The sequence below is a fragment of the Thermobia domestica genome, chromosome 6 (assembly GCF_964235325.1).
Source record: "Thermobia domestica chromosome 6, izTheDome1.hap1.1, whole genome shotgun sequence".
NCBI lineage: Eukaryota > Metazoa > Arthropoda > Insecta > Zygentoma > Lepismatidae > Thermobia > Thermobia domestica.
In genome coordinates this window covers 256,925,319-256,950,284 of record NC_137459.1, presented here as the reverse complement: position 1 = coordinate 256,950,284, position 24,966 = coordinate 256,925,319, and the positions used below count along the sequence as shown (strand labels likewise).

The 24,966-nt window shown below is 34.2% G+C and overlaps 1 protein-coding gene across 1 annotated transcript in view; it reads right to left on the bottom strand.

Moving 5' to 3' along the window:
- Nucleotides 1–24,966, bottom strand: part of LOC145687511 (cell adhesion molecule Dscam1-like) — a 1,370,399-nt gene that overhangs the window by 967,815 nt on the left and 377,618 nt on the right. The window contains exon 3 of the mRNA XM_081760977.1: nucleotides 17,076–17,193. Within this exon, the coding sequence (XP_081617103.1) occupies nucleotides 17,076–17,193 (118 nt within the window). The remainder of the gene's footprint in view (nucleotides 1–17,075; nucleotides 17,194–24,966) is intronic.

Sequence of the window (24,966 nt, the reverse complement as noted above, 5' to 3'; positions counted from 1 at the left end):
CTCTAGGTTACCACATCCTTAACAAAAAAAATGTTTTTGACGCTTCGTGTCTATATCTATGGACAGTGTGCGAATTACAAGTGAGATGGGGAGAAATCCTCTTTGGAAAAACTGGATGTATGCTATAGCCAGTTGGCTGGGGCCTGATTTTTATATTCATAAATGTTTTTAAGGTATATTTGTTTACGGGAATATTATTAATATGTGCGGAATTATTTGGGAATGTGCCAAGATAATAACAATCTAGAAGGTGTTAAGGTAGTATTTTAAGAAGGAAAATGAAATAATTTTGTAAAGCAGAAGACACCTCGTAAAACTGTAGGCTACCCTGTTTAAGTGGTAATTGAACAAAAACGATGTACTTCGAATGCTATTTTAAACTGTAAATAAATAAATAAATGAATAAATAAGTGAAAATTTCGTGTCGGTTTGCTATACTTGAATATGCAAGCTGTACGTTATTCTTCCACACACAAAAAAAAGGTACACCCAATAAATACTACCTGTCCCCTTAGTAAGTAATGTATCTAAATTATCTTTGAGACACAAGTTACCCAAATAAAAGCATTATGTTATTTTCCTTTTCTAAATTTTCAAAACCGTTTCAACTGGTTCGGTAAACGTTCTATCACTTCAAAGTTTGAAATGTTAAGTATTATGTTACTACACGAGAATGTTTACATTATTTTTCGAAAATATTACTTTATCTTTGCCGGCTGAGAGGAAAAAGAATACTTTATGTATAAAAGACAGTAATGAATTAAAATGCGAAGATAATCGCACGGTTCATCTAGAATACACTCTAACAACATTAAGTTTCCATAGTTGGATTGGTAGCCGAGCGTGCTTAGTTACGATTACTAAGTAATCATTCTGTGAATTTAAGAGATCACTCTCACCTGTCTCAAACTCCACTGTGCTTTAGTTCTTTGAATCAAAAGATCCAAGGCTAAAAAAAGCCTTATATCTCGGGAACTACATATAGTATAGCCGAACCAAAACTATCAGTTAACTCGGTATGATGTGCTTATTACTCAAAAAATGCGAAAACTTGATTTAGGAGCTGTTCAACATTTTTGTGGGCCCTGATCCAAAATATTCAATGTATTTCATTCAATCAAATATTTTCTTGTACGCCCCATATATGCAGAACTACATACAGTGCACCCAAACCCGAACTATCACTTAACACAGTATGATGTGCTTATGCCGTAAAAAAGTATGAAAACCCGATTTAGGGACCGTTCAAATATTTTCTGGGCCCTGATCTAAATGAATCCAATATATTTCATTCAATCAAAATTTTCTTGTACGCCCCATACCTAGAGAAGTACATATAATGTAGCCAAAGCAAAACTATCACTTAACTCAGTGTTATGTGTTTATTCCGTAAAACATAAGAAAAATTGATAGAGAGGCCGTTCAAAAATTTTGTGGCCTCTGATCCAAAAAAAAAATCAAATATATTTCATTCAATCGAAACTTTTCTTGTACGCCCCACATCTGGAGAACTACATATAATGTAGACAAACCCAAAATCAAACATTTTACTGTACGTCCCATATCTAGGGAATTACATACCTCGTATTGTGTAACCAAACCGAAACTATCACGAAACTCAGTATGTTGTTTATATTCCACAAAGAATACGAAAACTCGGTTTAGGTGCCGTTGAAAATTTTTGTGGCTCCTGATCCAAAAAATCCAATATATTTCATTCAATAAACCATTTTCTTATACGCCTTATATCTGGAGAACTCTATACAGTTCAGCGAAACCCGAACTATCGCTTAAATCAGTATGATGTGCTTATTCCGAAAAAAGAAAGAACTCGATTTAGGGACCGTTCAAAAATTGTGTGGTCCCTGATCCGGAAACTAATTATTGGAGGAGATTGCAATCTTTTGATGCATTTTTTTTATCATTCCTAAAATTCTTGTTTTTTTTTTCTCTCTCTTATGATCTATTGTACTTGAATAAATAATGTAATCATTTCATATATTTACATAATTTCATCTTGCCTTTTTAAAAGGAATATTAACAATTGATATGTGCATTTTGCGATCTCACTGAAGCAATGGGTTACGGTTGGGCAGTATAAAAACATTCTAAGCAATGAAACAGAGTGTGTTTATTATTTGAATTTGATGAGCCATTTGATCTTCACCATTTCCTTTTTTTAAACAATTATTTGCAACTTTTTACAAAATAAATAAGTAAACAAAATTGCACTGGATTAACAAGAACATAACTATTTTGTAGGATCTATTTCGTTTAACTTGGTAAGTATTTAATCCTCACTTAGCAAGTCAACTATGTTTATTTTAGTCTCTGTGCAGACGCTATTAGATGGTGCTAGTATTATCGTCTATTGACTTGAACAACCATCTGTTAGGATTCAAGGTAACTATTTGATGAAGTGGTAGATCACCTATATAATCTTTTATCTACAATGTGATGTTGTGGAAATCGAGTCTTCAGACGAGGATCCGAAAGATATACAGTGTTATATATAATAGTACTCTGTGTTACGTGAGCACTATTTTTAGAACACCCGGTAACAGTTATTGAAATAATTTTAAATATATATATTGTTTGGATTGGATTTGAGTTTAGTGTCCCTTTCAGGACCCAGAAAATATAAGACGCAGATCTACAGCTGAATTTGGAATTCGAACAATCGTAATGCGTTAACATCTCAGGGCTTACGTCCGAAATTGAACAAAAGGCCACATGCATAAACGTCACGCTTGCTAGCCAGCCACTAAACCAGCGGGAAGGGCTAAATATGGCTATTGTGATTAATATACGGACATGCTGTGTGTGCATATATAGGCTTAACTTTGATTATAATAATATTGTGGATACAGAATATTTATTTATAATGTATTTTTACACCAATAAGCAAATACAGTACATATATCACCTATAAAATGTAATAATTAATATGAAATAATAATAAAGATTATATGGAAAATGTGTGTGATGGAAAAGGAACATTGAAAATATAATATTATCCTTGTTGTTAAATTGCATACATCAGGCAGAATAGTTAAAAATAAGCCTGATTTTTCTTTATTTGTTTTCATTTTCAATACATATCCTTATAGGCTATTGCGGACTTGACTCACTTCGAAATTGATCCTAGGACCACAAACTTAAAAAAAAAGAACTCTGCTTACGTAATAGAACCTCATTTCAAGAAACCAGTCTATATGTATTAGCTATAAAATGCACTGACCATCATATTAAAGTTTCTCGCTCTAATTCCTTAAATTAAATAGTGATGTACTGCACTTATTAGTCAAACACTTTCTTGTGAAATACGAACAAAATTGAAAGGCGTTTTCATAAAACTTCACCTAAAGAAAACTCATTCCCAAATGTAAATTATCCCTTGTAGATTTTCCATAAGAAATGAGTTATACCATATCCTAACATGATTTATTACTGACGTACTTGTTTATAAAACAACAAGAACATTACATGAGTAGTATTTTTACAAATTTGTTAAACAAAACTCACTGCAAGTGTAGATTACCTTTTGTAAATATTTTCGTAAGGAATAATTTAAACAACATTAGAGCTGTTAACGAAATGTTTATTTATGACATATATATGTTCTGAGTCGTTTATGAGAAAATCTTTCGAAAACGAAACTCAGACACAATAATAAACTACTCCTAGTAGATTTTCAGGACAAACTAGTTAGTATATATTATCAGATTATTAATGAACTATGTATTTACGAAACGTGAACAAAATTGCTTGAGCCATTTTTGATGGTTGTAAAAAAAAAAAAGATATCTCTTGCAGATTTTGTTTAGGGCAAATGAGTTTTGTCATATCGTTATATTATTAATGAAATGTTTATTACTGAAGTGTGAACAAAAAAAAAGCACACGAGTCGGTTCTGAAAAAAATGATCGTCCGAAAAAAAAACAAGAGTAAATCATTTCTTCTAATATTTGCCAGAGAAGTGGTTTGTACCACAGTATGGAGTTGTTGTTCAAAAATTGATTTATGAAATATAAACACAATTGTTACAGGCTTTTTTTATACATAAGAGTTAGAGCTCGTTTCCCTTAGTCTAAAGGACATAACAATTTCATTTTTTCATATGTAGTGTTGCAACATAAAGATGCTACAGTATTACAAACATTGAAAAACAACTAAATTTCAAAGGGTTCTACAATAGTAATAGCACAAGTCACATGGACAAGGTAATACAAATCTAAAGTGTCTTAATGTCTAATATTACGATTAACCTATGGTATAATACGAACAAGTAAACACAAAGTTAGAAGGAGTTGAAATTTTGATTTTTTTAATCACTCTTTTTCGAAAAAAAATAAAGTATTTAGATGCATATCACATTGAATTGCATGATATTCATTAGACAGAAGGATCATAGTGTCGTTTGCAACAATTTGATATTTCAAAACACTCAGGAGATTGAAAAAAAAAATAAAATGTGATATATTGCCTGAAGTGAGGTATTGTGAAAATTTTCGAAACAAATTTATATTTACTTTGGTTCTACGACATCACTTTTTGATAGGTGTAATTACAATGAGTTTTCAGAGTTAAGTAATTTTAAATAGTGTTACAAGCTTCGATAATTTTTACAATATCTCCAGAGCGGTGTGATATATCATATTGCTGTAGACAGTGTGGTTATCTTCCTATCGATTGGAAGCCATGTATATGATTGGATAATGTACGTATCTAAGCAGCTTTTTTTCGAAATAAGGGATATATATATATATATATATATATATATATATATATATATATATATATATATATATATATATATATATATACATATATATATATATATATATATATATATATATATATATATATATATATATATATATATATATATATATATATATATATATATATATCCCTTAGTTCGTCCTTAGTTCACAACTCTGAATAATAAACATAACGTTATAAGTTTTTTGTTTAACATGTAAATTTGAAATTTGTATTAATTTGATGTAGTGGCATTAGAAAAAAATACAACTTTATGTTGTCTTGGCTGTACTGTTAAACTAGTATCACAAAGTATGTCAAACGATGTCCCTCTGCTGATATCTGCATCGTACACATTTTTTTTTTTTGTCTATTAGTTTAAAAGTTACAAGGACGTATCAAGATAATCGGTCCACTATATATGAGTATATATGGTGTATATACAGTATATAAACACACACAGTAACAACAAATTTGTTTAGCAGTAAATGACAAATGAAATTCAGTTTTGAGCCTATACCTTCAATCTCGGGTATAAGACAGAAACGATACTTTCACTCTTTATTGTAACATTTTAATCACTGATAACTGGTGATCACTTGTAATAGTATGCAAAAACGTTATTACTTTTACTGACTGCAAAACTGCAAATAAAATTTTGCATAGAAGTAAGTGTAAAGAATTGATCGTAAAAGATGCCTGCTCTTTCTTTCTCGACATATCATTAAGCGATATCGGTAACGAAACATTTAGTCTTATCACAGATGAATCAACAGACATACCAGCTCCAACTTTGTTGGTTGTGTGTATTCGATATTTTAATGGATAAGATAAAACAAATAAAGTGTTTCCAGTGACGGATCTTGCCCGGGGTCTGGGGGCCGAGCCCCCAGTTTTTCGAGTGACAACAATAATTTAAGCTATTATTCATACATTTTTGAAGCGTTATAGTAAACTCGTGATATACCTATCACAGTCTGGGGTTTGGATACACCCCAGTTTTTACCTTCTAGATCCGCCACTGAGTATTTCCATATTTCTGGGAATAATTAAACTCGAAACGTGCGAGTGAGCTTCCTTGGGGTTCTTCCGTTTCCTCCCACTTTTTTCATTCAACCATTTCATTCATTTCTCATCATTACCATCTCCTTTAGAATATTCGACATAAGCGTAGGACTTAGAACTCAAATATTTAATTTCATTTTCTTTTTCAAAAAAAAAATACAAGCTAGTAGTGTTGTAGTTGCTATAAAACAACTACTGATAACATTGAAATTAATTTAAAGAAATTAACAATAAAGGCGTGGGAACTGACAATGCTAGTGCGATGAGTGGTACTGTGTTCACTATGTTCTGTTTCTTTATTTTATGCGTCAAGAGACCTTACCTAAAAATATTGAGCTTACTATCTGAGAAACACACAAATGATTTTCATCCTACGTTGTGTCGTCTAAGTTAGAAGGACATACACAATATTATTAATTGTGATCAAGAGTACCCCCTGCAAATATAAAAAATGTGTAACACTAAGTGGACATCTATTGAGCCAGTAGTAATTATAATTCTGGCACAATATTCATAGATGGTATTCTTTTTTAATCTACTACGACATCAATACCATTGCTATACCACAGAAATGCTATACAACACGTACAGTGAATAAAATAGATCATGCCGGTCAATAAAAATACATCTTTATCACATAAGATCATTTTCAAGCAGGTTTAGAGAGTCAATAAATATTTTGAATCAGATAGTGTATATTCTGCAAAATTATTGGAAACATTAACAACGTTGGTTCGTTCTGTAAGTGGTAGCATTAATGGGCACCCGCAATTTTTTTCCAAGGGGGAGCAAGATACACATACTATATATATATATATATATATATATATATACCTGAATATATCCCACCTTAAGATACATGTGCACATAATTCTTCATGTCAAACTGATCAGTTTAGCACATAGTATGTCTTCTTTTACTATATAGTAAATATATTTAAAAAAATAATCAATATATTAGATAGTAGGATAGTATTGACAGGAAAAAAGACACAATACAATTAATCTAGTTACGTTTGATTCACTGGTGTTCGTAGAACAGAAATTGAAGCCATGACTTCCATAACCGCACAAGTCCAGCTGAAGAGATATTGGGAAACTCTATAAAAACTGAAATTTGTTGGAAATGTGAATGTTGGAGAGTTTCTCAACATCTCTTTAGCTGGACTTGTGCGATTATGGAAGTCAAGTCTCATACGATGAAGAACCTGCTGCTTGTGAGAATGTTGCACAATCTTCGAGTACACAGTCAGATCCCAATTACGCTCCAGTGCCTGACACTAATGAACCACATGTGATAAGTCAGGAAGAGCTGAATGATCTGATCAGAGACTTAAACCTTCCCAAGTCTAAGGCCCTGCTGCTTGCATCACGACTTCAACAATGGAATCTATTAAACCAAGATGTGAATATATCGATGTATAGGAAAAGAGAGGTGAGCCTAGTTCCTAATTTTACAAAGGATGGTGATTTGGTGTATTGCAGTGACATTCCATTGCTTATGGAACAACTGAAGTTGAACTACAACAGTGAAGATTGGAGGCTATTCGTAGATTCCTCTAGGATAAGTCTCAAGGCAGTGTTACTACACAATGGCAATGAAAAGCCAGCCATCCCTATTGCTCGTGCTGTACATATGAAAGAAACATACGATAATATGCGAAACCTATTGCAGAAAATAAAGTACGAACAGTTCCAGTGGTCTGTATGCACTTGTCTTAAGGTTATTGCCATCCTCACCGGTTTACAATGAGGTTACACAAACCATTGCTGCTTCTTGTGTCATTGGGATAGTCGAGTCAAAGGTCAGTACACCATCACAAAATGGCCGCCAAGGAAACAACTGGTCCCAGGGGAGATGAACGTGGCTCATGAACGTCTTGTGGATCCGGAGAAAATATTATTACGACTCTTCATATAAAATTAGGGCTCATGAAGGTCTTCATCAAAGCCCTGAACCGGGATGGTGAAGCATTTAATTATCTCAGAAAACTATTCCCAAGACTCAGCGAGGCCAAGGTGAAAGAAGGTGTTTTTACAGGACCTCAAATCAGAGACGTTTTTAAGGATACTACATTTTCTTCTAAGCTTAATGAAGTGGAAAATGAGGCTTGGGAGGCCTTTTGAGAAGTGTGCAGTAACTTTCTAGGGAATCATAAGTCACCTGATTACAAAACATTGTGGGCAGGTTAATTACTTCATTTCGTAACATAGGATGTAATATGTCCCTAAAGTTAGGACATATTACATCCATAGGATGTAATATGTCCCAGCATATTCCTGCATTGCCACCTGGACTTATTCCCTGAAATGTACAGCTTGGGGAAGGTCTCCGACGAACACGGGGAAAGGTTTCACCAGCAAATAGCTACTATGGAGAGGCGCTACAGTGGTAAATGGAGTGTGAATATGTTGGCAGACTTCTGTTGGAATGTGACACGCGAGACACCCTGTAGTAATTACAAGAGGAGTAGGAAAACCAAGTGACACGTTAGTGTTAAACTTTAACATTTTATGCAATTTTATCTGCATAATTTATATCGATATTTAAATTATAACGTGCAAATTATTATGGGTGGAGAATAGCATCTTTGGGCGGATATTGAAACACCCCCACCTCCTCCCTGAAAACTGGTACGTCCTGGAGAAAAAACGGGTTACAGATTCGAACTCAGGAGCTCGAAACCTATAGGAATCACCTATTTTCGTTCGTGGGAGCAAAAAAAAAAAAAGTTTCATTTTGCCGACCAGTGTAATAAAACTATCCTGAACACCATGGTGGACATTGGGTTTAAGAAAACACACGTGTGACAGACAGGTCCCTTAAGAACAGAGTAGTATGATAATCAGGACGCATATTCCTTTATCCACTGATGTCTGAAAGGACGAGAATTCCCTATTTAAAACAACATCTTATATATCCTTTGCCTCTTAAAAAAAGTTTTATATCCATTCTGAACACTACACCATTAACAGAGATTAAAAAAAAAAAAACAGTCATCTACCCCAGAAAGCAATTAAACTCAAACTTTCGTCATTAGAAGTGTCTATAAATGCCAACCTTTTCGAAAACCCAGGGAGAGGCAATTGTCCCCTCTTGCCCCCGTTTGTGGGCGCTCATGATAACATTCTAAATCTCACTGCTAGAATTGGCCCTTTAAAAGATAGCATTGATGGTCATATTGTTCTCTCCCCATATCTTGCTTACACCATAGAAAGTGACCTCAAAATCTGTAAGTTACCAGCAGACGTTGAAAAAAAAAGAAAAAAAAACTTTTTCCACATCGAACGCGAGAGTAGATCGTGCACTTAGTCAAGTGAATATAATCAAAAACAGACTAAGAAACAAGTTGAAAAGAAAAACGCTTTTTTTTTAATTTTAAGAGTGAAATTGGGCTTTTGTTTTCTGCAAAGTGCTGTCTTCCGTACTAAGTTCTAGCCACAGTTTTGCAATGAGTTGGAACAAAAGCAGTGTATACGACGATACAAGGAAACGAGACAAAATAAGTTCAGCCACAACCTGAAGATGATAGTGACGACTATTATTTTGCTTTCTGTTAGATTAGTTTCGCTTTTAATTTTACGTTATTATTGAAATTAATTTGTTAATAAGTTTTGTCTGAGGGGGGATGCTTGCTTTCTCTTTTTAATTATTTCTGTCCACTTTTAGCTGCTGATTGTAGCCACTTCTCTTCTTGGATGTTGACAACACTACTAGGCCATTCTATGCACGACAAGTATGAAGGTTGGAAAGAAATATTAGTGCTCAGTAGCTTCGAAGGCACTGACAAGACTAAAGCTTGGTACTCCATGAAACAGTCTGGCCTTCTGTAATCTGGCGTTCGCGCTTAGGACTAAATGCAATACCGCTTTCGGCGGCGGCAACGCAAAACCATCTTGTCACCCTCGGTTAGAATCCATCCACCATACACCCTAAACTTCACGCCTGGCGACTTCGTCTTTTCCCAGCATTGTAAAAGGCTTTCAGGAGATGGCATTCTAGAACCAATGACGATGCAAATACAGCCGAAATACTATAATTCCTAATGACTTTTTCCATATGGAAGACCTTTTTTGTGTGTGTGTTTTAGTATGAGATGTTAAACCGTATTATTCATAGCATGCAATGATTGCCCGTATTATGACTTGATGGTTCACTTAGAGGTAACTAATCAGATACCTATTGTTTCTAGCATATACAATACATGTGACAGTTGTAAAACAGGTTGGTGGAACGTTTTATTCATTTCTCAAATCCAATAAATGCATGCGCACTTTATATGATAAACACACTGAATTATTATTATTATTATTATTATTATTATTATTATTAATAATAATAATAATAATAATAATAATAATAATAATAATAATAATAATAATAATAATAATAATAATAATAATAATAATAATAAAGTCACATGTAGAAAATATAAATTCTGGATTCCTTGCAGCACGACATAAATGAAGTTACTGAATTGTTGTTCTGCCAACACGCAGTGCAAGAAGTAAACAAAGAATAATGCAATATATCATCACCCTCACTGTGGAGCATTCTACATTTAACAGTTACTATTAGAATTGCCCTGAGACGAGACGAGACATAATTTCCATGACAATATTCTCTTCCAGTAGTAACAAACACACTTTCCGAGACGAGGCATCAACTTTCTATAAAACATTTTCAAGATAAGACATTCATAAAACCTTTGTCTGATAGGCAACCTTATAGTACATCTTTTACGTGCCAAATACAGCTTAAAAGCTGATTTTTTTTTATTACACTCTGCTACTTTCAGGGTTACTAAGTTATATTAAAATAAAGCTTTTCAGATAGGGAGCCACTTCAAAATCTGTGTAGAACACCAAAATGGCGCCTATTCAAGATGGCCGCCATCAACTTTTTAAAACTCACTATATCTCAGGTTCTATACTTCCGATTTCAATTTTATTTTCTTTATTTAAAAACTTATAAAAAGTGGAAATTTTTTGTCATTACACATTTTTTTCCAAAACCTTAAGGTTTCCACGCACTTTTGAAAAAAAAAAAAAAAACAAACTAAAAAGCCACTTCCTTCACAAAACGTATTGTCTAATAACTTTTTTATAACTCGCAATTTCACTTTTCGACCTCACTAGACAAAGAATAACCACTATATCAGCTTTCCATCGAAGGCATGCAAGTTCCACTTCGTTCCCAAACTTCCTGGATAATCGTGGTTTAATAGGCGTTTACTTACGTATAAACGATCTAGCCATTTTCTAATGAAGTTTGCGGAAGTCTTATTTTGAAGATTTTAAGTATTCTTTGAAAATTCTCTGTTAATCTGCATTCTTTTCTTTATTACAAAGTTTCCTTGCTTTTGAATGTTCCCTGTCATAAAAGTAATTTCAAGTCATTTTTTGTGGATTATATTTTATAATTTCTTGAAATATGATTGAATATTTCTTCCTATGTATTCTCATATTTTTATTTCTTTAATGTTTTACCCACTCATACAACTTACATTATTTTTTCTTGATTCTTTACAGGTTAAATTAATTTGAGATGGCTTTAAGGCGACTACAGCTGGCATATATTAGCTTTAAACATCAAACTCAAGGACCCATAGACTGGACTAAATGTTGCATTTGTCAGAATGCTACAGATGAAGACTTGGTTTATCCAGCGTTGCACAAGGCAAAATTACTTATTGGTGCCAGCTACAACACACTTGAAGCAAATTTTATCGAAATCCAGATTATAGGAGAGATACCTCTTGATTTGGATTTAGAGAAGATAGATGACGGGGATGGAATTGAGGACACATTAATAAAAAAGCGAAGTGGCATAAAAAGTGCGCTCTTAAATCCAATAAAACTAAACTTAACAGGGCCTACAAGGGAAGTATCAATGAGCTCATATCGAAACCTACCGTAAAATGTCACTCAGAGGAAGAAAGCTACACAGAAAGACCACACACAATAAAACAGCTGCGTGGAATTAACCAAAATGGCAGATTGAAATGTCGCGTATCCATGTCGACAATTGCATAATACGTTCAGTACCACCCCTTGTAAACGGCCTGTTAGTAATAAAATGTCAATAACAACAATGTGAGTACACAGTATACCTAAGGGGAAGTCGTACGGAAAGGTGAACCTTGACGGCAGCCATCTTGAAATCCGCCATCTTGAATTCAGGTCAAGTTTTGTAAATAGGAATAGGACAATACGATACATGATTTTGGGCTATAATTTAAGCAGAAAAACAATGGTAGCAATAGTTATAAGATACGTGCATTTGGTAAAAAGTTACAGGCATATTTATTGTGCATATTTCCATGTGCACAACTCCTGAATGAAGCAGCTGTCCAAAAATAATTTATCGCTATTGAAATGTAACTCATTCTCAATAGTTGCATGATACATTTCAATGAGGGACGAAAAAAAAGCAGAAATGAGGCTCATCGATGGAATGAGAGAAACAAATTCCGTTGACAACAGGCACAACGCATAAGCACTTTGTTCTCACACTGCCCTTCACATTCGCGGCTTGTATCTCCGCTCCTTTTCAACCAATTTGGACAAAATTTGCCGACTAATCTCCTACAAGCGTATAGCTTTGCTCAACGACATTTGGGACAAATTGGGAAAATATAGAGGGTGTTTCCTATATTTGTGTATTTTACAAATTGTTGGGCAGCTGCTTCATTCGGATGTTCTGCACATGGAAACATACAAAATAAATATGCATTTAACTTTTTACCAAACTATTGCTACCATTATTTTTCTGGTTAAATTTTAGCCTAAATCATGTATCATATTGTACTATTCCTATTTTCAAAACTTGACCTGAATTCAAGATGTTGGATTTCAAGATGGCTTCCCTCAAGGATACCTTACCGTACGACTTCCCCTTAGGTATAATATGTAGCCACATTGCTGTTATTGACTTTTTATTATTAACAGGCAGTTTACAAGGGGTGGTACTGAACTTATTATGTAATTGGCGACATGGATACGCGACATTTCAATCTGCCATTTTGGTTAATTCCACTTCAAAAACGCAGCTGCTTTTATGTGTGTGGTCTTTCTGTGGAACTTCCTTCCTCTGAGTAAAATTTTACGGTAGGTTTCGATATGAGCTCATTGATACTTCCTTTGTAAGAAACGGAAACGATCAGAGAGTCAACGTACTTCTTCTGAGGCTGATGAAGACATAACCCGGTCTAGCCGTTCTATTAGTGTTTCTATTCAAATGAAAGATGAAATATGTTTTATATGCAAGCAAACGGGTGGAATTCGTAGACCTCTTTTTAAGGTTGCTTCCCTTCAAGACGAAAAACTGAAGAGATGTGCAGAAGTATACAATGACATAGAACTAAAAGCATTATTTGAAGGTGGTGATTTAGTTCAGAGAAGCGAAATACCATAGCAAGTGCTATACAAATCTGACGAACTGTCTACAAACACCAAGTACAATAAGAAAAATTGCGGTCAGCTCTGTATGTGAAAGCATGACATTTGCTTCTGTTGCACGCTTCATAAGAGAGAAATTGCAGCCCTCTTAATCCAATAATACCGAAATCGTATTCAAAATGTCTCAATTAACAGCAGTTTATACAAACATTGCAAATCGTCTGGATCTGAAAAGTAAAGACATACCATACACACATACAATCAGTCTGCGTGAAAGAATTATGGACAATTTTCCAGAGCTCAGAACTCAGAGAATATTTCCTTTATCGTGACGGTGCTAATGTTTTCCAAAATGTTTATTGTGAAAACCTAGGTGATGATGCTGTGGCATGTGAGAGATTTATAAAACACATTAGAAAGGATATAACAAGTACAAACGTTACTCTTAATGGCTACTTGACTGAGGATCGACTGACTGCAAGTGTTCCTCCATCTCTTCTGGCTCTAGTGAACTATATTCTTTATGGATATACTGAAGTAGAATACACAACAAAAGCAACTCAGCCTGCATTGACTATCAGCCAATTAATAGTTCTCAACCAGTGGAAATATCCCTAAAGATAACAATATTCGCCATAAGAAACGTCATGAGCCACCACTTCCGTTGTATATGGGTCTATCAGTATTTGGGAGAACATGAAACAATGCAATAATCGAAATGATTTACCAACGAAGTCTATCTGTATCACCCAATAAAATTATGAAGCTAACTGCAAGTCTGGGTAGTTTGGTGATTAAAAGAGCTGAGGAAGAAGGCTTAGTATGCCCCTCAAATTTGCTTGATGGCCTTTTTGTGGTTGGTGCATATGATAACATCGATCACAACTATACTAGCACAATATCAGAATCGTCTTTCCACGGAACAGCAATTTCTATATTACAAATCCCTGCCGAAGGAAACGTTGGAGTAACTCGTAAATTTACTTCCAACATTACGTGTCTTGATGAAAGAAGGAGGAAAATATATTGATTTCCAGAGAGCTAAAATGTTAAATCTGTAACATTGCCTTCTAGGCAGCCACCTGCACCAAAAGCAAACGAAAGCATCTGCTGGAGAATGTCAACTTCTACATTTGGATCTGAATGGAGAAAGGAACAAGAATGGCTAGACCTTGCTCTTACAGAAAGAAATGATGGATCTCTAAATATTTCCTGGGCAGCTTTCCATACTTCACGGGAAGAAACTTCGTCCGTTGAACTTGCTCGTAGTTCCCTTCTCCCACTATTCAACCGGAGTTCTTCTTCACCATCAATGCTGAGGCACGCGATGGAACAAAACTACAACATTTCTAAATCCCGGACAAATTCCTGTCATATGTGTGGATCAGACTCTGCTTTGGCTAAAACCATCCAGAACTGGCCTGATGTTTATGGTGAATCGAAGCTTGTAGTCATGTTTTGCACCGTTCCATATTGAACAGGCATTTCTAAAAGTGCTAGGGCAAATTCTCCAGGGTAGTGGCTGGACTAATGTAGTGGTAAACTCTGGAATCAAGACAGAAGCAGGATCAGAAGCAACTCTTCAAGTTATTCACGTAACAAAGGCAGGAACAATTCATCAAATTACAGCTGATGTTTTGTACAGTCTACTGAATGATGCATTTGTACACGTAAACCCAGAGGTCGTATTTGAACAATTGATTGAAAAAAAAAAACGTTCCAGGTGCCCAACGTTCCGATTCTGGATCTTAGTTCTAAACTTAGAGATACCCCTCTTAGGAAAGGAAGGCCTAAGGTCGATTAGGCAAGGAAACTATAAACTTTTCATCTAAACACTAAAGAAGATAACACCTTGCTTTTTCTTGATGGGTCATTACCAATATGCTCGTTGGTTGCCAGATTATATAAAAGCCTTGGAAGAGCTGAAAGACACATCACCAATGGTAAAAGTGCTAGGGAACGCGGGGGACACCGTCCCCACCTCGAAAGAATATGTACGGCGTCCCCCAGTTCCTAAAAGATACAATGGGCAAAGATAGGCAGGAGCAACGGTGTGGCATCATGCCGCTACCTACCATCCCCCCACATTTTCAGATCCACTTTTACCCATTATACACAAATACTTTTGCAATAGTCAGTTTGTGATTCACAAAACAAACAATCCCTTTTCTTCACTCGCTATTGAACAAACTCATGAGGAAATTAATGCTATAATAAAAGCCGATGGTTGTGCCATAGGTCTATTGCAAGACACAGCAATGCTAAGAAGGAGGATGCTTGCTGGACCAGAATTAGTTACAATCGTAAATGAGTTTGAGGCCCAGAAAAAAAAACGAACATATCCGACCATAAGGCTCACCATGAACAATATGCTACATACCAGAGAAAGTTTCAGTACAAGAAACAAGCTTTAAAATAAAGCTTCCTTGATTTCGGAAACCCTTTAGAACTAAACGCTTCCGATCTTGTAGTTTGGGACACAAAGGTTGTGATGGATACAGAGACAGTAAAAGTTCTAGTTGATGCAGAGGAAACTGCTTTAGAAACTGTAACGAGGGCCAACAATGTGGAAATCCTTACAACAACAAGAGCTATGAGTTTCACTGACATTCGTACGATCGTTCACTATAAGCATTTAATTGTTTATCAAAGAGTAATAGCTGTGTCTAGCAGTGAGTCACACGATGAAGATGTGTGGGACTACAAGAAAAACCTAAGCTTCAATAATAAAGTTTTTCACGTATAATTAACCATTGTTACATTAATAGCGTCAAATAATAATACAAACATTAATTGAACGTAAAAGGGTTCAATAAAAAAATATGCACAAAAATCTTCCGCGAACTTCATTAGAAAATGGCTCAATCGCTTATATGTAAGTAAACGCCTATTAAACCACGATTATCCGGGAAGTTTGGGAACGAAGTGGAACTTGCATGCCTTCAATGGATAGTTGTTACAGTGGTTATTGTTTGTCTACTGAGGTCGAAAAGTGAAATTCCCAGTTACAGAAAAGTTATCAGACAATACGTTTTGTGAAGAAAGTGGCTTTTTAGTTTTTTTTCAAAAGTGCGTGGAAACATTAAGGTTTAGAAAAAAATGTGTAATGACAAAAAACGTTTCCACTTTTTATAAGTTTTAAATAAAGAAAATAAAATTGAAATCCGAAGTATATAACTTGGTATATAGTGAATTTTAAGAAGTAGATGGCGGCCATTTTGAATAGGCGCCATTTTGGTGTTCTACACAGATTTTGAAGTGTCTCTCTATCTGAAAAGTTTGCATTTAATATAATCTAGAAACCATTGAAGTGGCATATTGTAATCAAAAATGCAATATATTTTTACGTACCAGACGTACTATTAGTGATCGTTACTGTTGTACGCATAATAATCACATAACTTTTTCAAACCAAGCAAGAATTGTGCGGAGTAGTCAACGAAAGGCCATTTCAACCAATATCATTAAACGCCACTGAGAAAGAAGCTAAGTGCGGTGGATATGTGAAGCTCTGTGCACCAGGGAACGACCATGCTATTATCGCTTGTATTATTTATTTACATGATATTACAATTTTTGACAGAGCACGATTTTCTTTCTAATTTCAAAGACGATCTCTTATAGTTTCTAATTTAACAAACAAACGCTGATTCCCTCAAATGAAAGCGCATTTAATCAAAATAAATCACCAACAAAATCAGTAGTTTAATAAAAACTGCAATAAAAAAAAACTTCATTATTCATGTTTAAAACTCTACAGCAATATGTAACAAATGTGGAAACATTTCTGTTTTCAATAATAATAATAATAATAATAATAATAATAATAATAATTCTAAGACTTACCAAAATGTGGGTGGTGGATAACCTTCCGCTGCGCAGGGGATCACAGCATCTTCACCTCTTCTCCCTATTACTACAGAGTTTTGTTCAGAAATTCGGGGTGGTATTGGTCCAGGTGGTTCTGAAAGCAAGAAGTAAGTAAAATAAGAAATTGTAAATAATTTATATTATGAATATTGATGTTGATTATTATATATATACATATATATACATATATATATATATATATATATATATATATATATATATATATATATATATATATATATATATATATATATATATATATATATATATATATATATATATATATATATATACTTCATAACCAGGCTATACGAATGCATTGTTAATGTTTACTTTCATTTGTGTGGCGGAAATAAAATGACTTTTGAATAGTCCGTAATGAAAGTAGATTTGATATTTTGAATGAGGAATAATATGAACTGTCAAACTTCCATTTAATCAGGACGGTAATTGTAATTGTTGTTTAGTAAACAATTATAATATATTCAAGGGCACAATTTTAAAATCAGGATATTACTAGTAACATCTTAACAATATGTCGAATGTGCTTTCGCACTTGGAAGTAAACTTAACGCATTTCTATACATTTTCCGACAATTTTGTGATGAAGTAGCAGCTTGCATATGCATTAAACTCAACTAGATTTTTATTTTTTTTGAGTGTGTGTTTCAATATAATGACATTTACAAATAAATGACTTAGCCAACATCCTATTTTCCACTCGCTTAACTGTTTCTTCCTTACTTCTTTATCTCGATTTTCCCGCCTTTTATTATTTTCAATCTACTATATACAAAGAACTTCATTGGAGTTGTACAGTCCAAGCCACCTGTGGTCTTTACCTTCGTTCTAGCTCTATTTCCTTGAAATGAAGTTAAACGTAATCCTTTTACGTCTCCCGGAGGACTTATAAACACATTTTATGAGGTCATTATGATGAAAGAAATTTTGTTGAAAATATACTTTTATTTTCCTAAACACACACACACTCAGAAAATAGCAAACTAAATATCCAAGTCGGTTGATTATAAAGAAATCACACAGAGATAACACAAACATTCACGTTTAATTTAAAGAAAAGAATCATTAAATTTGTACGTCCAAAGGTGAAAATTGTTTATATGAACATAGTCTTATATTATAGATAGATAGATAGATAGATAGATAGATAGATAGATAGATAGATAGATAGATAGATAGATAGATAGATAGATAGATAGATAGATAGATAGATAAATAGATAGATATATTGTATTGACAAAATACAATGAGTGAGTTGAAATACAAATATATTCCGAAAACTTAAACTTTCGGACACTAAACGCAAAAAATAAAAACACATCCCAAGAATATGTCATATTTTCTACTAGGTTTCCACATATCTCAGTATAGGGAACCTGCTCCTTATTCCTTTTTAAGATTGTAGGTGCCTATAACTCTGTTCTCAATTTCTTTATTGCTATAATCCGTTTTCGTTTTCCTGCATTTCTAATATTATCTAAGAAGAAACTCTGATGACATCTTAATATACAGACTCCGGAAGTACACAGAATTATCTCTGACCTGAAATATCTTCATAAAATAGTTAATGGAAACTTAAGATCGGAAATATTACTTCAGGAACTATCCTTACGTGTCCCTTCCCGCATCACCCAGAATACCCACTTATTCCATTTGCCCATTCTAGGTTGACAATTATACAGAGGTATCTTTTTTTTTTTTTTTTTTTTTTTTTTACATAATACCAGACTGTTGTAATCAAATAACAACTGATGTGGACATTTTTTTCTAGCTACCCGGTCTTTGAAGGAACAATGTTTTTTTTTTGGCAAAATAATATTACTTTCTCACTCTCTTTTGACACTGTTTCATGTTGTTGCTGTTATTACTGTCTTGTTTTTTTTTTCCTTTATTTTGTTAACATTTCCCTGTGTAAAATGGCAAACATATGCTGTATCTGGGAATTTGCTCAATAAATAAATAAGTAAGCCACCAAATAGCTATCTCAGTTTACCTTCCGTACCTTGTGGAATGTGAACATTTTTCAACTCATTCATTCAATTATTGCGCCTATATATTACGTTGCATATATTAATTTCATACATCGTATACACCAAATACATTCTTAAGTCAATACCAAATATAAATACAGGGTGACATACGGGAGATGGACGGTTTGTAAAGAAATATTACTCAGGCAATTTGAAAATTAATGCATGTTTATTTACTCAAAATCAAAGCTCATTCTTTGCCACTTTAGTTAACATAGCTTATTACATGCCATTTCAGTTATTTGTGAAAAATAACGTCGTCAAGGTGATGTCCATCATTTCGAATGTAGGACACACGTTTCTTCTCAACATCCTCCATCACACGGACTAACATCTCTGCAGGGATGGCAGCAATTTGTTCAATGATTGCATTCTTCAACTCGTCCAAAGTTCGTGGTTTGTGGTTATAGACACAACTCTTAAGGTACCCCCACAGAAAAAAAAGCATACACTGGTAAGTCGGGATACCTGGGAGGCCAAGGAACATTGCCAAAAATGTGACATAATCTGTCCAGGAAACATGCGTCTCAGAACTGTCATTGAAGTTTTCGTGGTGTGAGATATTGCTCCATCCTGCTGGAACAAAACACGTTCTGAGGGGATTCGTCGTCTTCTTAGTTCTAGTTTCAAGAACGTTTCAAGCATATGAATGTAACTGTGGCACCGTTCTCTTCGAAAAAATAAGGTCCAATAATACCAACAGAGCCAAGAGCACACCAGACTGTTATTTTTTCAGAGTGTAGAGGACGCTGGTGGATAAAGTGTGGATGCTCTGGAGCCCGGTAATGTAGGTTTTGCTTATTCACGGTCCCGTTTAAATGGAAATGAACTTCATCGCTCATCAACAAAATCGCATTTTCATTGGATCCCAAAATCACTTGCATTCTATAAGCAAAGTCTTTGCGTACAGCAAAATCAGTTGCCTCAGTTTGTTGGACAATGAGCATTTTGTAGGGATGGAATTTTAATTCTTTACTCAAAATTCGTCTAACCGATTCACGATTGATTCGTGGCTCACTAGCATGACGTCTAGCTGACCGTAGTGGGCTTCTGACTACCGCTTCCCTTACCCTTTCAACATTTCCTTGTGTCGTTACACAGCGTCTCGGGCCATGATGCTTCTTATCCAGTATGTTTCCAATCGATCTTAAGTTTTTCACCCATCTGAAGATTGTGTTACGGCTCGGAACAGCTCCATATCAACCGACGTTAAACCGCGCACAAAACAATCGCTGCGTAGCTGTAATAGACTCACCACTTCTCACGAAACTGTCATAGACAAACAATCGACGTTGCAAGTCCCACTGCTCCATATGACTGAGCAGTGACTGAGTAAATGAAATGGCGTCTTGTGTAGAGCAGAACTATCCCCACCACGACCAGCTCCCACCACAGCAATCTGAGTACTACGCAGTTCAAAACCGTCCGTCTTCCGTGTGTCACCCTGTACACTACAGAAATCATGAGAAAATAAATAGAAACTTAACCCTCGCGCTACCTAGGTGTCTTTTTTAATGTGAATTACCAAGTGGGTGGTCATTTTGTGTCAACATGTTAATATTAAATATATCTCGTAAAAGAAACAAATATAAACTCTCACAAAAATCTACAGAGACTGAAGCGAATACTATATAGGATAAGACTAACAGAAGATTATTATGCCGCTATCTAGAAGTGACACTTCTAAATGTCAGTCACATCTCCTACCAACGGAGGGTACATTGTTCCCACCAACTTAAAATTGCAAATCTTAAGAGACACGCTAACGTTGAACTTGAAGCACCGTAAGACATATGCTGCAGGTAAACATGTTGATCAGCAGTATATTTTCTTACAATTTTAAAGAAACGATTAGAATATTATATATATATATATATATATATATATATATATATATATATATATATATATATATATATATATATATATATATATATATATATATATATATATATATATATATATATATATATATATATACTGTGGTGGGCACATCGTACCCCAGTTGGTAGTCCGAGGGTTAAACAGGGATACAACACGCGGGTTTTAGAGATTAGGTTGCTAGGTTGCGTCTATGAGTTTCTTTTCTTTTCTTCTTTAGGATAAATATAAGTTTTAATTGAATACTTCATATTGAACTTTAATTATACTATAGCGATAATTTTAATAATGAGGAAGAAGAAGTCGAAATTTAATGGAGTTTGGTGTACGAAGCAACTTATCTTGGTTTTATTACAACCAAATCCGATCTCCTGCACTACTTTTCCGGGTAGTTGGTAAATTTGAAGCACACAAAAACTTGGAAAAGACGGGCACATCCGTATTCAGATATAAGGCTATGCAAATTTTATTAATCAAGACCCAACCTGTTCTTGCAGTAGTGAATAATACCAGTAACAAAGACGGAAAGCTCGTTTTTTTTCATTAGAAACAAACATAATACAAATATACAACATTGTCTGTTTTGGCAATATTCTTATATACTAGGGCGAAAATGAAAACATAAAAAATTGACGTTACTAATATTATGACACTAGTTCATAGTTTCGTTAATAGTTCGCCCACTTATCCGTAGTGAAGAGTTTAAAGAATTTCCATGGTGTTCATTGTAGCTATTGTAATTATATATATATATATATATATATATATATATATATATATATATATATATATATATATATATATATATATATAGTGGAGGATCCAGGATATGATCAGGGGAAGGCTAAACCATAGTTTGCAGCCTTATCCAATGCAAAGCAAGATTGAAGCCCATTTTATCCAGTGTATGCCTCTGTGTCAGAAGGGGCTATAGCCCCTACAGCCCTCCTTGGATCCGCGCCTATATATATATATATATATATATATATATATATATATATATATATATATATATATATATATATATATATATATATATACGAGGTTGAACAATACAGTAATGAGTCTAATTTTTTCCTGGACATGATGGTGACCATGCAGCCTGTTACCACAAGCAATGTGTGACCCTCTTTCATCACAATAACTGCAAATAGCGCGCACCTGTAATGATTCAATTAGGAGTCGCAGTTTGATTAGTGAAGACGTATCTTTGCTCTTCGTCACAACAATGGAATCAGGATATATTGGCAGCGGTAAGCTATATTGGTGAAACTCGGTGAGAGTTCCGCAGTAACGTACGGAAAGCTTCAGTAGCTTTTGGAAATGAGATTTTATCAAGGAAACAACTGCTTCGTTGGCACAAAACGTTTCCTGAACGCAGAACCAATGTTGAAGATGACCACCACAGTGAGCTACTATCAACAGCACGAACAAATGAAACACAGCGAGAGGGAGTGAACTTGTGCAAGCTGATCAGAGCTTAACCGTGAACATAATTGCGAACGAACTGAACATTAATGGGAAAACTGACCTCCTCATATTGACTGAAAATATAGGAATGATAAAAAATGTGCCAAAATGGTTCCCAAAAATCACAGACAATAATAAAAAAAAGATGAACGTAGGACTGTGACTGGTGATCTGTTGGAACAAGTAGAATTAAACACAGCATTACCGAAGCGAGTTATGACTGGATATATTAGGGTGTCCCTTACTTAGGGTAATTTCGTGTTGCGATAGCACACCCGGTGAATGTATTCTGTGTGACCGTAAACACGTATTAGTGAAATAGCAGCTCCCTACGAGAAAGATACCTCCTGCCGACTTGACGACTAAGTCATGGAATGATGGAATGACGTTTCCACATTATAATATAATTTAGAATGTCCAACCATGATAATGGAGAAACTAAAAGTGACAGAGAAACGAAACTTTCCACAAAACAACTACAGAATGGACGGCATCTGCCTGTATATTGATGAACACCTCCCGATGAACGGTGTTTCCAACCCAAGAGCAAGTTATGTTTTTGTAAACTTAATGATCTAAAGTGGATATCATCATTGAAAGCAACAATGAAAATAAAGATAAAATGTACAATAACACAGACGAGAAAGGCACAATAAAGATTAAAATTTAAACTCAGATCAGTGTTGCAAACTTTTCGAGAAATAACGCAACACATACGTTAAATGCAAACGCCGTGGCGTACACAGGGAGTGAGGAACTAACATTTTGTTCACCTTAAATTAAATATTGACAACAACTATTTACACTGACTCTAAGTCTAGAAGGGTCCGATGAACAGTGTTGCTATCAACAGAAAAGAGAAGTTGAGTTTGCAAAAGATACACTATTTCGGAAAATGTCACTAGTGCAATATGGTTTGAAATCTATAATGTAAGCCGGTAGAGCGTGAGAAGCAGTACAGTGGTTATGTGAGATCGATAAGTCGCGTACTCACCGATATATTCGGTATTTTGTTATACCTGAGAAGTAAGGTTTTCAAAAGATGACAACTACGTACCCCAACAGCGTTTGCATTTAACACGTGATTTATCTTATTTTACCGAAAAGTTTACAACACTGATTTGTGTTTACCATATATTTTGTATTTATTTTCATTGTTCCTTCCATTGATGATATCCTATTTAGTTCATTAGGTTTACAAAAAAGTATAACTTTCTCTTGAGTTTGAAACATCGTTTATCCAGTGATGTTCGTCAATACACGGGCAGATGTCGTCCTTTCTCTAGTTGCTTCGTGCAAAGTTTTGTTTCTTTGTCTCTTTTAGTTTCCCCATCATCACGGTTGCACATACTAAATTATATTATAATGTAGAAACGTCATTCCATGACTTTGTTGTCAAGTTGGCACAGGCTAACGTTCTCGTAGAGAGCTGCTATTTCACTAATACACGATTACGGTCACACAGAACACGTTTATTGGGTGTGCGTATCGCATCACGAAATTACCATAAATAAGGGGCACCCTAATATATATATATATATATATATATATATATATATATATAATGGTCCCGAGACGAAACGTCAAAGTTTGCAATAATGTTGTGAAATTTGTAACGTGTTGGTCAGAATGTTGCAAACTTCCAACACGTTATTATTATTATTATTATTATTATTATTATTATTATTATTATTATTATTATTATTATTATTATTATTATTATTATTATTATTACTATTATTATTATTATTATTATTATTATTATTATTATTATTATTATTATTATTATTATTATTGTCTTTTGTTATGAGTCTCCTATTATATTTACTTCTCGTCTCAAATTCCGGGATAAATCACGGGATATACACATATTTTCGTGACGAGATATGAAATAGAAAAAGCTTTAACTTTCGTCTCTTGGGCATTCATAGTGTAGCACATACAGTTCTAGGTTCGATTCTTAGTTGGACAGGCTTTCAATATCAACACATTATAGTGGGTATGTCCACGACTTATATACCACTGACACTGAAAAAGACACTAAGCTCTCCAACCCATTTTTGGAATTTTAACTATTTATCCTCAGCAATAGAATTAATATATATATATATATATATATATATATATATATATATATATATATATATATATATATATATATATATATATTAAGTTACTCTTTCACTTCTAGAGCTCATTCGTGGCCAAGATTTTAGCGTACGCGTTTCAAATAAAACTCGCTCCAGTTTGCCTATGCCTATCTCCAGAAAGCAGAATTAGTAATGCAGCAGAAGAATATGAGCGAATAAGCATTTATTACTCACATTCAGTTTGCACGTGTCAACAAATAAACAATAATTTCATTACCTTCCTATTTTTGTGAATGAATAACGCATTCTACTTAACTGTTATTAATTTTGTTTAAAAATAATTATTCATTTTTCAATAATTTTCAAAGTATAAGT